General features: G+C 32.4%; 1 protein-coding gene across 6 annotated transcripts in view; it reads right to left on the reverse strand.

Moving 5' to 3' along the window:
- CPED1 (cadherin like and PC-esterase domain containing 1) overlaps positions 1 to 14,056 on the reverse strand; it is a 280,020-nt gene that overhangs the window by 145,669 nt on the left and 120,295 nt on the right. For all 6 annotated transcript variants that reach the window (XR_010023815.1, XM_063098718.1, XM_063098719.1 and 3 more), the window contains 7 exons: positions 13,005 to 13,147; positions 12,100 to 12,172; positions 9,886 to 10,053; positions 9,001 to 9,105; positions 7,317 to 7,486; positions 3,556 to 3,626; positions 2,017 to 2,067 (listed from right to left, as the gene is read on the reverse strand). Coding sequence is in view for 5 of the 6 variants with exons in the window: in XM_063098718.1 (XP_062954788.1) it covers positions 2,017 to 2,067; positions 3,556 to 3,626; positions 7,317 to 7,486; positions 9,001 to 9,105; positions 9,886 to 10,053; positions 12,100 to 12,172; positions 13,005 to 13,147 (781 nt within the window). In the remaining variant the exon portion in view is untranslated. The remainder of the gene's footprint in view (positions 1 to 2,016; positions 2,068 to 3,555; positions 3,627 to 7,316; positions 7,487 to 9,000; positions 9,106 to 9,885; positions 10,054 to 12,099; positions 12,173 to 13,004; positions 13,148 to 14,056) is intronic.

A 14,056-nucleotide genomic window follows, 5' to 3' on the forward strand; every position in this document is an offset into this window, starting at 1 on the left:
AAGCAGGATTTTAGAAAGTGCTAAGTTTTGGTTTCATCAGAAACTCTCCACCTCTGGCTTGCGTGCTGTATCCTAGACCACTATCTGAAAGTTGATTTAGTTCTGACTCATCCTCCACTGAATCATGGGTGTCGCCGCCTACAAACACCTGGTATTTCTTTGGTATCTTCCCCATCCCAGTCCCAACTTGTCTCAGGCCAGCTTACCTTAGATCTACGGAGAACCCAGCATGAGGTATGGTGGTAACAGGCTGCTTAACTTATTTAGTAAAGTATATATGAAAAAGCTCTTTGAAGTTCTGATTGCTTTTAATGGATTTCTTTGAACCACAGAATTTCCTTGCCCTCTTGAGGGATAATCATAACTCATATTAAACACCAGAACATCCTAGACTCTTAAAGATAATCCCACCTGTTCTGAGGCATCATCAAGTTATTTTTTTAAGTCTTATATCATACTATAACAGTAGGAAGATTGATGAGGAAGATCCAGGTAGGACTAGTTTTTATCAGCACAAATACATGAACATTGAAGAGCTTATCTTACATGTTTGCATCATCTATGCCGTGTTACCTGGGAACTGAAAAGTGAGATTATCCAATGCAATGCTTTCATTTTACAAATGAGAAAGTAGAGGTGAAGTAGCTTTCCTAATACTGCATCTAGCCCAGGATCAGGCACAGAGTAGACTCTCAACAAATGTTCAGTCTAATTTTGCTCCTAGTTTTCTCACTAGTCTTTTTCCCACCACACTTTAGACAACAGTCTCCCAGGATATTAGGGCAGCTTGTGTTCTTCTAGAGATGGGAGATTGGGCAGTGAGTGCAGGGAGGGAATGGTATAAGCAGTGCCTATTATATTTTCTCTATTAATTTATTTAAAATGCTATTTTCTTTAATTGGATGTATTTATTGATTCTATTAAACTATATTATTATATTACTTCTCAGTCTACCATGATTTTAATGATAGTGTTAAAACGCGATGAATGAATTAAATTCTATTTTAGAAGATACAAATTAGATTCTATTGTATTAAATTAGAAGACTTCTATTTTCAATAAATTAAATCTAAGTTTATACATTTTATTTTTTTAGCTTTAACATTTTACTAGAATTGATATTTTATTTGTGAAAGATTAAATTTCCTAAGTGCATGTTTTATTACCAACTACAGATAATAGATAGATAGATGATATATATTTTACAAGATACACATTGTCAAAAAACAAACCTACTTTGTAGAACTCTTATTTTGTACCATATTTATAGAATATTAAGAAAATTCAGAATCTTTAAACAAATAATCGGAAGATCCAGCTTTAAGATCCAGCTCAGACATTTAATAGCTCCTGCAACCTTGGAAAAGTCAGTTAGACTCTCTAGAATGATATATTTGCAAAACCACTGTAATAACACTGACCAGAGTAGAGAAAATTATTTTTAATTTTAAAGTTTATACAAGGGGTCTTTAAAAAGTTCATGGAAAGGTTTGTATTTTTTTTTATTCTATTTTTCTACAAAATTTCGAAGTACCCTTATATAAACTTAAAATGTATATATTTTTCTTTATAATGCCTTGGTAAAAAAAAAACCATGAATTTTGAGAAAGTAAATTAATAACTGCCTTGAAAATTCTCAACTGTCATCAAGAAAATTCTACCCAAACGTTATGCATTATAGCAACCATCCGGCAGGAAAGAAATCTCTGCAGGGTGGTGAGACCTCTAAAGATCAATATACAAAACCAATAAGCTAAGCTCTTCCACTCGAGCCCCTCAAAATGAGTTTGAAAGTCATTAAACAAACATAACATTTCATGTTCAAAAATAGAAAATTAAAAATGTTCTTCTTAGGCAAAAGTGACATATATTGACTCAATCAGAAATCTAATAACTTCTGAAAATTTACTTAAAATAAATTAGCAACTTAAAAATATCCAAATATGATAAAATGATTTTTTTCAAAGCAGGGCTATCTGTTGATTGAACTGCCACAACACTTTAATCTCAACTCACCCTCACTACAATGTATTTCTTCATTTTCATTCATAATTTGTGGAACTGTAGCTAAAAAAAAAATAAGAAATGCAAATTTAAAATCAAAACTATGAATAAAAATTTAAAAATACATATTTAGTTATCTCACAGAATAATAAAGCATGTGTTATTTAGTATTTAACTTTTATTACACCAGTGGGCACTTTTAAGTAAAACTGACAACCACAATAAAACAAGTTACTTGATCCAAAGCTCAGAAGAACGATTATTTTAATTAGAAAAATATTAAGGGAGAAAATAACGGTGTAAATGCCATCTATCGCCTGATGGTGATCTATTGATGTTCTTCCTAGTTCTCTAATCCTATGACTGTAATTTTCCAAATCAGCAGAATTACAAAAATTCCATCCAATTGATTCCAGTGATATTCATTCTAAGTTTCTGAACTCAACCAAACAACAATATAAAAAAAATCCCTTAATATATATTTATGAAACAAATAAAAGACTAAAAACACGCAGAGTGCTTAAATTGTTCATTTAAAGAGAAAGAATGGTGAGAGACAGAAAGGCAGTCAGTACATCAATTTCTTGTCAGTTCTTCACTGGGCCTACTGATTTGTTCTATTGAATCACTGGTTCTCAAACCCTAGCATGCATCAGGATCATGTGGAGGGCTTGTTAAAATACAAATTGCTGGGCCTCATCTGCAGAGATTCTAATTCAGTAGATCTGCCTTTTCCCAGTTTCCCAGGTGGTACTGCTGCTGCTAGCCTGAGCGGGGGGAGACTGGCACACCCTGAGAACCACTGTATTGGATTCAGTCCTGATTTGTAACCAGAAAACTCATATTTTTTTAAAATTATGGATACTTGGGTAGGTACTTCTTTTCACTTTTTTTTTTCTTAAAATTAGAAATATTTTCTTTTCTTATGACCCGAAGCTCAGATAGATGTTCTTTAGATGGAAAAAGGCTAATAAGAGAAAATCAAAATTACCATTAGTTTTCCTTGAAGTTCACACTGGTAGCAGCCAAATGTTATATTTAACAATATATCATAAACATCTTTCATCTAATAAAAACTATTTCATGATATGAGAATGGCTTTATCTCATTTCATTGAGTGACTATAGATTATGTGCCCAGTCCACTCTTATTGCAATAGTAGTGGTCTCTAATTTTCTCATTCATTAATAACTTACATCATTAAATTTTTGTATACATTCTTACTTATTCTCTAAAAATGAATATTTAGAAGTGAAATTTCTGGTTTTTAAGAACAACTTTTAAAGCTTTTTTAAAAAAATAAGTTGTTAAATGGCCCCTTAATAAAGATTGTTCTAATTTATACACCCACCAGCACTATGAGAATACTTCCCCGCACTCTCCTCAACTCTATTATCTTTAAGAAAAAAAACTTTCCAAATTTGAGGGAAAATAGCATTCTCTTGTTTAATTTTCATTTTTGATTGCTAACAAAGATAAACATTTCTATATGTTTTTTGGCCAAGCAATACTTATTTTCATGTTGAAGTAAGTAGAAATATATCCTTTTACCTTTTTTCTTTTCAATTGTATCAAATGGAACTTGTGGTTTTTCAGTGTTCTTATCCTCTGTGAAAGAATTCCTGCAAATGCAATGCCAAACAACTCCGAATCAATGAAACGAACAAAATACATGGAAAGTACATCTAACACACTATCTTCTCTTCTGTATGGGCACAGTTCTCTTGACGAACACAAAGAAAACACTTTCTGAATTTCATTACTCAAAGCTAGCAATCTAGCCTCAAACGAGGTGGGTGGAAATCTCATCATCTCTAATCAGTAGAAGCACATTTGAAGAAAACCAGGGCAAAAAAGTCATTCTTCAATCCAAAACAGAGCAATCTCTGATAGCCCGGGTCCAACAAAAGTGACTCAAAAACACACATCCTTATTGGAATCTGTTTGGACATAGTTACACAGTTTTGAAGCAAAAAGTCTTAGAAACTCTGAGGCACAGCCTGAGAAGAACATATATATAATCAAAGAAATATAAGTGCACCATCAGAAAATGACCTATGTCTTGCCAAGGCTTCTCTCCTTAAACTCTGATTAATGGTAGTGAATGGTAAAGGTTAGTTATATCTTGGTAGGGTTCACCTCATTTTTTCTGCTTAGTAACTAATTGAAAATTTGGCCATCTTGCCTTTTAAATCCTCAAGTTTGAGATCAAAATAATCTAAATCACATATGGAAAGATTGCTGGTTCTCATGATAGAGAACACCAGGCACGATGGTCCGCAAGCCCTGACGTGATATTCCTGTGCTTCTGTGAGTTTCCATTTCCACCCCAGCAAAATGGAGATAACAATACCTGCCTTCCCAGGGATTCTATGAGAATTAAATAAAATGCTCTGTGTTAGATAACATTTTATAAATTACCTATTACTCCAGGTATTGTCCTATTCTGTACACTGTAGCAGAGAAGAGATGAATAAAGCCTATTCAATTCCTTCAAAATATAAACATCTGATAGGCAATTAAGAAGAATCAAAAAATTAAAAATAATGTGACTGTTGGAAGGTGTAATCATTTTATGCAGTTTTATTTTTAAAATTCTCTATTTTTCATATGTACAATGAAGTAATTAGGGGTGAACGGTAATGATGTATAGGACTTCCTTTAGAATATTTCTCTCTTTCTAAAAAACAAAGAAACAAATAAAGCAAGCATGGTGTGGGATATGTTTAGCTGAAGTTCAACTGGGTGCCAGGTCAAATTAAACAAACAAAAAATTTCTGAATTCATATGGAACAATAACTGCAGGTGAATCATGCAAAAGACACAATCCTGAAATGCATGTAAACCGAATTTTGGAAACATCTGAGACACTTTGTTAAGGCATCCTGCAGTGATTTATTTTGCAATTTTATGAACAAATTATTTGTTTTGAGTCCATGTGGATTTTCATGGAAAGCATTTCCTTAGAGCAAAGTATGCACGTAACTTTATTTCCAGTCAAGTGAAAATTAGCAGATAGTGCACAAACATTGATTTTAAGATTTTCATTCTGTTTGGATTTAAATTCTGTTGAGACCTCTGGATTTCAAGCCTCAGGGCACACACACAACTGTTACCTACTACTTTTGCTTTTCTGACTTTCTCTTTTCTCACCTTGTTGCTACAAGCAAATGATCTCTACTTAAAAGAAAGGATGAAGTCATTAAACCCCACAGGTAGTATAGGTATGTAAAATTGACTTTTTCAGTAGGAAGAACTGGAAAAGACCATTGTGAGGATAAGGGCAGTGATAACCTTTCTGTGCACATGATGTACTAGAAAAAAGTACTGGAGGAGAAGGCCACGGTCCTAGTTCCAACTCTGTCTATCAGTGGTGCAACTTGAGCAAAAGACCCATTTTCTTACCACCTCAGTTTCCTCATCTGAAAAATGTGAATAATATGCATCCTCCTTGCAATATGGGATGAATGATAATTAAATATATATACACTCATTGGTAAACTTAAAGATATTAGAATTGGTAATATTTTTTTTGAAATGCTCTAGGAGCAATACACCAACTGCTTTTTGGTAAGCATCTGAAGTATACTTGTCTCAGTGTTAACTTAGATAAATCTTTCAAACTTGTTTTGCTTTCCCTATAAAAGAAAGAACATTACTCCCACTATAGAACCTAAAGTGACCTTTGGGTGGTAAAGAAAGATGGAAAAGAAAGTATACTGATACTTACTACTTACCTGTGCTACAGCATAACAGATACCATGTAGCACATGGAAATTATTTTACATAATCCTACTGAAATAATATGTGGTAGATACTATTACCCATATTTTACAGATAAGGAAATTGCATCTCAGAGGGGTCAAAATCTTGCCTGCTGTAATTAATAAACTCTAAAGTTGGGGTGTTTTAACCTGTGTCTGTGTGATTCAAAAAAGACCTGACTCTTTCTATACTCAACACTGACCTTTAGTAGATTTCCTTACTGGAAGGGAATCCAATATTCTGAACTTAAGATTGATTAATTGCTTAACACCACAACTCATGTGGAGCTTGAGAAAAACTTGCCAGAGAACAATCTTTCCAAAGTTTGCATAGCTCAAGGGAATTACTCAAAGTTAGAAACCATACTTAAATAGGCTTCTTGGAAAAATCAAGCCTGTTATACACCCATCTTCAATGTGAATGAACAGTCTTAGATTATTTGAGGGAGTGCAAAAGTTATAGTTCAAAGTACAAAGTGGCTTTGACCTATATTATTTAAAACCTAATCTTCAAACAAACAAACAAAATCTTTTGCAGGCCTCCTACTTCCAGGTATTGAGGAAACAAGGCCAACTTCATAAAATTGTGGCAATTAAACTGAATTCTGATCCTAGAAGATGTCCTAAGAATTCTTCAAATATATGATTACTTGTATTTCTGAATTATAAAAGAAAGTTTCTTATAGAACTGTTTTCACTAGCTCCTACAGCAGAAGGAAATGAAGTTAAGTCAATAGAACTGAAGCCATTCTCCAGGGTGACTGCAAGAGACATAGACGATCATGGCATGGCCATTTAGTCTTTTATCTCCCTAGGAGGTTTAGGTTTACTTGTCTTTTCCTGGCAGTAGAAAAGTCAAATAACTCTCTAAATTTCATCCAGATAAAAAAGAAGCAGATGAAACCTTAGGTGCTTCCCCTTTTCACCAATAACTGGAGCCATTTACGTTTCACCTCTCCCAGCTCCATCTCGTTCCTTCATTACCACCTCTCATTAGAATGGACGTGGAGATGGGAGACTATTACTTTCGCCAAATATGCCCCTCTAAGGTTCTACCTTCTTAAAAAAAAAAAAAGTTGCATGGAACAAAGACAGAACACGTGCGTATAAATTTGGATAGGTTGTTCCCAGAATAAAGTTACACCTCAAAAACCCTCTATGTAAATACTCTTACTGTATCAGGCTCCACTCTAACTGATGGGTCATAAAACAAATCTCACCTAATCCTTTCTGTCTTATGCTCCCTCAATTCAAGGATATATATCATAGGAGGAAACTAGATAGAAACTTTTTTAATTTTAAGCATTACTTTATAGTGGAGTCAAGTCTTATTGGTTTGAAAAACTGTTGGATATATTTTTGTTACGGTGTCTGAAGACCACTAGAATCATTATGGTTTCAATGCTTTCAAGACGTTTATTTTCCAGAGAATGAATTTTTGGACACACTTCTTTTTGTTGCTTTCTTTAATGTAGGCAAAGCCTTTTGAAATCAATCTTTAGACTAGAGATTTTGGGATTGCACAATTCAAATTTGTGGCTATCTTACCATTCCAGCGGATATAGCTGTGCCTTTTTATTCATAAGCTGAAATTGTTCAAATACATTTAAAAGAGACTGGTATTGGGTCAGTACTGAGCCAGGATTTCCCATAGGATTTTCGATATCATAAAATTCACGCATCAGAGATTGAATCCCAGGAGTAGTAGACGGGAAGAGCTGAGAAGAAATAGTCAGACACAGAATATCAGCATAACTTATGGAAAATAAATTAAAATGTATTGTTAACAGAAAAGGCTTTTTAATCAGATCTTTTAAAACTTAGATATTTATTAAATACTCATTGGTCAGTACTTTAATTTTCTGCACAATTAAGGTATATTCCATTTTTATAAGAAACTAATTTTATTGATGATCATATTTCCAAATGGGTTAAGTTTTCTTTTTACTGAATAGAAATGGATTTCTTCTTCCAGCTAAAGATACTTTCCAGCTAAATAACTAAGTCAGGCAGCAGGAAGAATGAGAATTCTTCTTGGGTTGCAAGTGAATTATGTCAGGGTGAGAAATATTAATCTCACCAAAAAAAAAAAAAAAAATCTGTGGTTTTATGCTCTTTCTACTGTGAGAGTCAGGAAGTTGAGGTTTTTCCTTTCTCCTGTAAAATAAATTTTTAGTTCTTCCTCAAATTCTACTGAGAGATATTCCCCACATTTCAAAGTATCTTAAATTATGAATTCCTGAAGGGTGAGACCAGGTCTCTTTGTTATATTTCTATAGTATTGAGCCAACTGTCATGAATATAATACTATATTTAAATTAATTAAAATGATAATACATCAAATAAATAATCTTTGGAAAAAGAAGCTTACTTTGAACCCTCTAAAATATGGGGCTAAATTATAAAAACAAGTGTACAATGTTCATTAATTAACTTAGTTGGTTAAATTCATACAAGTATCATATGCATACATAAATTTTTTAAAGTAAAAAAAAAACTGCTTGAGCCAAACATCAGATTAATAATAAATTATTAATAAACTCTTAAAAATTCTACTTTAAAATGATGTTTTATATAAACAAATCTTAGGTGTAAAAATACAAATTCATTATGGTCTGTCTATATGTCTATAAATGGCAGAACTGGAAACAAAGCAAGTGCTAAGCATACTTTATATGTAATTTATATGCATAAATTATCCTTTGATATTGACCAATAAATTAACAGAGCCCAAGAAAATATATAGAGGAGAAAATAAATCTTTTTAGGCTACAACCAGTAAAAGTTATTATAATTATTGGCATTTTTAAAAGTTATCAGCAGAGTTACAACAAATTATGATTTTAGGTAGTTTTCTAAAATATTCTTGTTACATTCGATTATATTTGATTTTATACAAACAAAAAAGAGTAAATAAGCATGAATTTGGGTTGCATGAAAATGTTTAAAAGGTAAAAGCAAAACTTCTTTAGAAAAATGTTGATATTTAAAACTGTCAAATCCTGGCAGCTATAATAATCCCACATCCTTTTATCTTTAATAAATCACGTATTATCTGCAGACTCTTCAAGTAAAGCATATAGAGCTTGCTCATCTTACTGTTCAGATTTCCTAAAAAAAAAAGAAAGAAGCTTACAAAGTTTTTTTTTGGTTTTTAAAGAAATATTGCCATCTAGTTTGAAGTCAAAAGCAGGCAGTATGTGAGAGGAATCAAATGTCACTTTTGTTTTACCAGTTGGAATTGTCCCAGACTCCTAAGTTCCTTAATGAAAGTCATAATTGAGTTAATTTCCTCTAAAGACAGACATTGATTTAGCTCCTTTTGATAGTTTTCACCCTATATTAGAGGGAAAAAAAAAGGTAAGCAATTGCTAAAAAACCGAACCATGTTTAGCACAATTGCCTCCCACTTCATAAACCAACCAAATTTTGAACTCTATAAATAAACAGCTGATCTAATGAATGATAAATAATACAGAGCAGTTTCAACTTATCACAATGGTGTCGGAATATAAGAAAACTTTATATTTGACAAGGAGGATCTGGATGAAATAGCTCAATGATGCTTTGCTAGTGAAGTTGCATGCCATAAAAATTAACCCATGCTACTCTAAAGCAAAATGTCTTATTCATCAGCATCTACCCAAACATAATAGTAGATGTGATTGCTTAAAAAAATTAGCATTATAACTCAGATCGCCTGATGTGTATCTGGAGCACTCACTGCTATTCTAGACTACCTCCAAAAGTTCAAACATTCCTTTTAAAACATTCTATAATATATAATATGTATATTATAATATGTATATAATATATATGTATATATATATATGTATATACATATATATGTATATAATATGTATATTCATAATATCCATAAACTTTTTTAGGAATTATGAACTGTCTTACTTCATTTTCAACCCATAATTTCATCATAGTCAGTCTTTCAAATACTTAGCTATAATACTTAAGAATAATTGTGGTCCTCAGGTCAGAAAAAATTAAAAGGTATAACAGATACCAATTAATTTCAAATGAATTATTGCATAATAAAGAAAATGGTACCTTCTAAGAATGACTTGAAAAAATATTGGTCAGCACAGAAATATGCACTTACCTTTAATACATCTGATCTATAAAGTCTCTGAAATATCTCAGTAAATACGGAAAGTGAAGATTCATTAGAGAAGAGAAAATCGAAAGTGTCTTTTAAAAGGAATTCTTCTGTATTTTGGTCCTCAGAATCCATATTATCGTCATCTTGAAAATTTAAATGCTCATGCACCTTTGAAAATAGAATCACAGCAAGTATTTTTCACTGAGTTTTAATACAACAGGATCACAGCACTTCTAAGGTATGATTTATTTCCTGTTGGATTGCAGATCAGAACTGACATCTAGTGGTCTTTTTCGAGGTCAACACTTTTATAAATGTAAGTAATGTTCTTTTGAAGATACAACTTTCAATGTATAAGAAAATTAACTGATGTATTATAAAGTCACATTAGTTTATCTTGAAGCCCTTTATAGTTGAAGAATTTCTGTTCATGGAAGATAATACATAGCATTTTTTTCTGAACAATACATTTTTTAAAATATAGCACGTAATGATTAGATATGTTTGCAAAAACAATGAATAAATTACCATTAAAAAATGTTAATTCATAAAGCTTCTAAATTTTACAGATAAATTTTGGAACGATTCAACCAAATGTCTGAGCCACATATAATGTAATTGGTATACATTCCCTGTATAATAGTTTGAAAACAAGTAAATGCTATATAAAGTTGAATTCTGGTTATACATAACTTTACTTTTTTCTTCTTCCCTTCTCCCCACCCCATATCCCAGGCTACAGCATTTTACAGGTTGTACATTCCTAATCTGAAAATCTGAAATCCAAAATGTTCCAACATGGTCAACGTGACACCACTAGTGGAAAACTTCACACCTGGCATTATGTGACAGGTCACAGTCAAAACACATGCGCACAATGCACAGTTTATTCAGCTTCCTCAAGGGAAAAAAGGCCATCCCAGCCCCCTTCAGCTGCCATGTATCTTTCCTGCACAGGCCCAGATTCCCCCACACAAGCACGCCCACAAGTGTGAAAAATGGCATGTGTGCAGGCAGATGTGCCAATGGCAGGTTCGCCATGATGCCCCACGTGGGGCCAAGACCTATGTGCCTTATTCACTGGGTTTTCTGCTTATTTTTTGCTCGGTGATGTAAAAATATTGTTGAACATTGGGCTGCGAAGTTATCCTGAGCACGTCTTTTCACTGTATTGATGCTATGTCATATTAGGTACTGGTAAGTACCTATGTCTAAATAAGTGTAAGAAAATGACTGCTTATCAGTAGCATGCAAATCCTAGTCAGGAATGACGGCAATGCCAAACCACAGATTGTCCACAGGGGTGGCTGAGATAGTGACACCTTTGCTTTCTGTTGGTTCAATGTACAGAAACATCATATCATGCACAAAATTATTAAAAATATTATATTAAATTATTACCTTTAGGCTATGTGTATAAGGTGTATATAAAACATAAATAAATTTTGTGTTTAGACGTGAGTCCCATCCCCAAGTCCCACTATTTATTATATGCAAATATTCCAAAAAAAAAAAAAAAAATCCAAAACCAGAAACACTTCTGGTCCCAAGTATTTCAAATAAGGGATACTCAACATGTATAGACTAATTCAATCAATTGGTTTTTTTTTTTTTTTTTTAATCTTCTTGCCACTAAGGGCTATTTTTGAAGAAAAACTTGTTGGGGGAGATGATCTGAATAAGTTTTTAATTTGAGAAAAAGGGAAAGAATCAGAGTGTACAAAAAACACTTCAATTTATACGTATTTATACTAGCAAACACATTTTTAAAACACATTTTAAAAATTCCCATTTCTTTTTAAATTAAAATATACAACAATTTTAAACTATGTGTCTATATATAAAGAATACAAGAGTCACCTTTTTTATAACACCATGTGAATACACTGGGTAATCTGCTATTTTCTATTATCTGCATGTCTGCTTTTCTCCATTAACACAAACTTGGCTTTATATCACATGTATTTCATAAACAGTGGTTGAATCACAGAAAAATTCATGTTTGTTCTCCAGGGACATATGGTAGGGATTGGAACTCGTAGATTCTCCACATCTTGGTTATTCCCATATCCACAATGACTAGAAGCCCATGGTGACTATCATGTAAGTTGCTATTTATTGATTTGTTACTATGAGTGAAAACAACACACACACTCACATCCTTCACCAAAAGGTGGAAGCTCACACCACTCATAAGGCCTTTGAAATGCTCACCTGGAGCACTACAGGGTGCCTGAAACTGCTGTATCCTATTTCAAAAGTTAAAAGCTGAAAACATGATCTGCATCTGTAATAAAAACACAAGGTAACACAAAAATATATTCTTTGCTACATTGACTCTGTTATTTGTTATCATATTAGTAATAATTGCTATAGTTAAATTTCAATGTCTATACTAATTAAAAAGAGCAGTGGCTTGGATAATCTAAAATTACATGTAACTAATTCTTGGATTTAAAGTCTGTTTTGTTCCTTACGGAAAATACAAACATATCTAAGTATTCATAATATATTAAGCTAAACGATGAAGTTATTCCATGTAAACCTAAATATGGAGAAGAAAACTCTCCTAATCCTACATGATAGGCACTTATTCACATAAAACGTATGATAAAGTTTAAATGCAGGTGCTCTCCCCGCTTCTTTTGACATACTAGATTTAACACTTCCTTAGAACGAAGGCAATAAGTTATACTCAAGTAAACTGAGATATGTCGATAGGAGTTACTGAATTTTGTTAATAGATGTCTTCGTTTCCTTCTCTATTTTATGAAACCAGTGAGATATTCGAGAACAAAATGTACTATGTGTAAGTAAAGTTACATCTAGTCAATGCTAAGTCTGTATAATAGAAATGAGCTTGAAAGAGGAATGCATTTTAAAATTTAATTTTAAAAACTTGTACTTCTTGTCACCACCCAATAATAACAAGTCTGTTACATGCTCAAAGTCTTAGGATCTATAAATTAGATCACATATATTTAGATTATATTTGCATACTGACATAAAATTTTCCAAGTACCATCTACTTGTTATAACTAAGATATATTTTCACTAACAGTTTTTAGCAGGTAGTTTTTATTTTCTTGTTTTTTTTTAAAATTAAAATTTGTTATTACCTATCAAAGGTCTTTGGTCCCAGAATAGATGTGTCACTGAATACTTCAGCAGCTAGCAGGAGTTTGCTAATTGCTTCCTTCATATGATCGAAAGCCTGAAGAGGTGAGCTGGCCCTCAGGAATGTCTCAAAAAATGTGTGCAGCTGTGAATAAAGTAAATAATTCGTATGTTGAAACAACAGTCTCAATTTGTCTCTATCATTTTCAAGGTGACCAATTTGAAGGATTCCTTTAGGTTATCTCTCCTTGTCATATTTAAAAAAAACAAAACAAAACAACAACATCAACAAAAAGAAAACAGCAAAAATCCCCCAAGAAACAAAAACAAAAACATCTCCTTAAACAGGAATGTTTGATAATCTAAGACACACACACAATGAAAGAAAAAGGCTTAAATAGTTTAAATATTTTGTAATTAAAATTACTTTAGCAGTGCTTACTCCATTTTATATTTTATTTTTCTCATTCCATGACATCTAATCATGGGAAGTTCATTGTGGCTGTAACAAGGTTGTGATCAGAACTAACAAGTTTAATTTGTGACTCTACTATGAGGTAAACTTGGACTTGCCACTCACTCTTCCAAATGTCTGTGTCCTTCTGTTTAAAATGGGGTTAATATCTACCAACAAGAGAGACATGAAGCCAGGCTAAATGAAGATGTGTTTAAAAGCCACTGTAAAGCATAAAATTCAAATGTTAATTTTTTATTATTATCAATTTTCTGAATGTATCAGAGCAAAAATAACTATCAAAGTTGCTTCTCTTTGCTGTATTTTTCTATAGTTGATCTAGCCAACTAAAGAAAAATCTAAGAGAATATCCGTGTCCTGCTAACATTTTAATTTAAGATTTCATGTGAATAGAGATCATGACACAGTACAACAAAAGGGGGGAATGAAGCTCAGGTTTATGTTTTCTTAGAAACACTACAGTTAGTATCAGAAAGAGCTAATGTCATTTGCTTAAATATTAAAAAAATCACACAACTACCTCTTGAGGATGCTTAGCAACAAATTCAAGTCGATATTTTTAAAAAGCATAAAACAAAT

Source organism: Cynocephalus volans, chromosome 6 (genome assembly GCF_027409185.1).
Source record: "Cynocephalus volans isolate mCynVol1 chromosome 6, mCynVol1.pri, whole genome shotgun sequence".
NCBI lineage: Eukaryota > Metazoa > Chordata > Mammalia > Dermoptera > Cynocephalidae > Cynocephalus > Cynocephalus volans.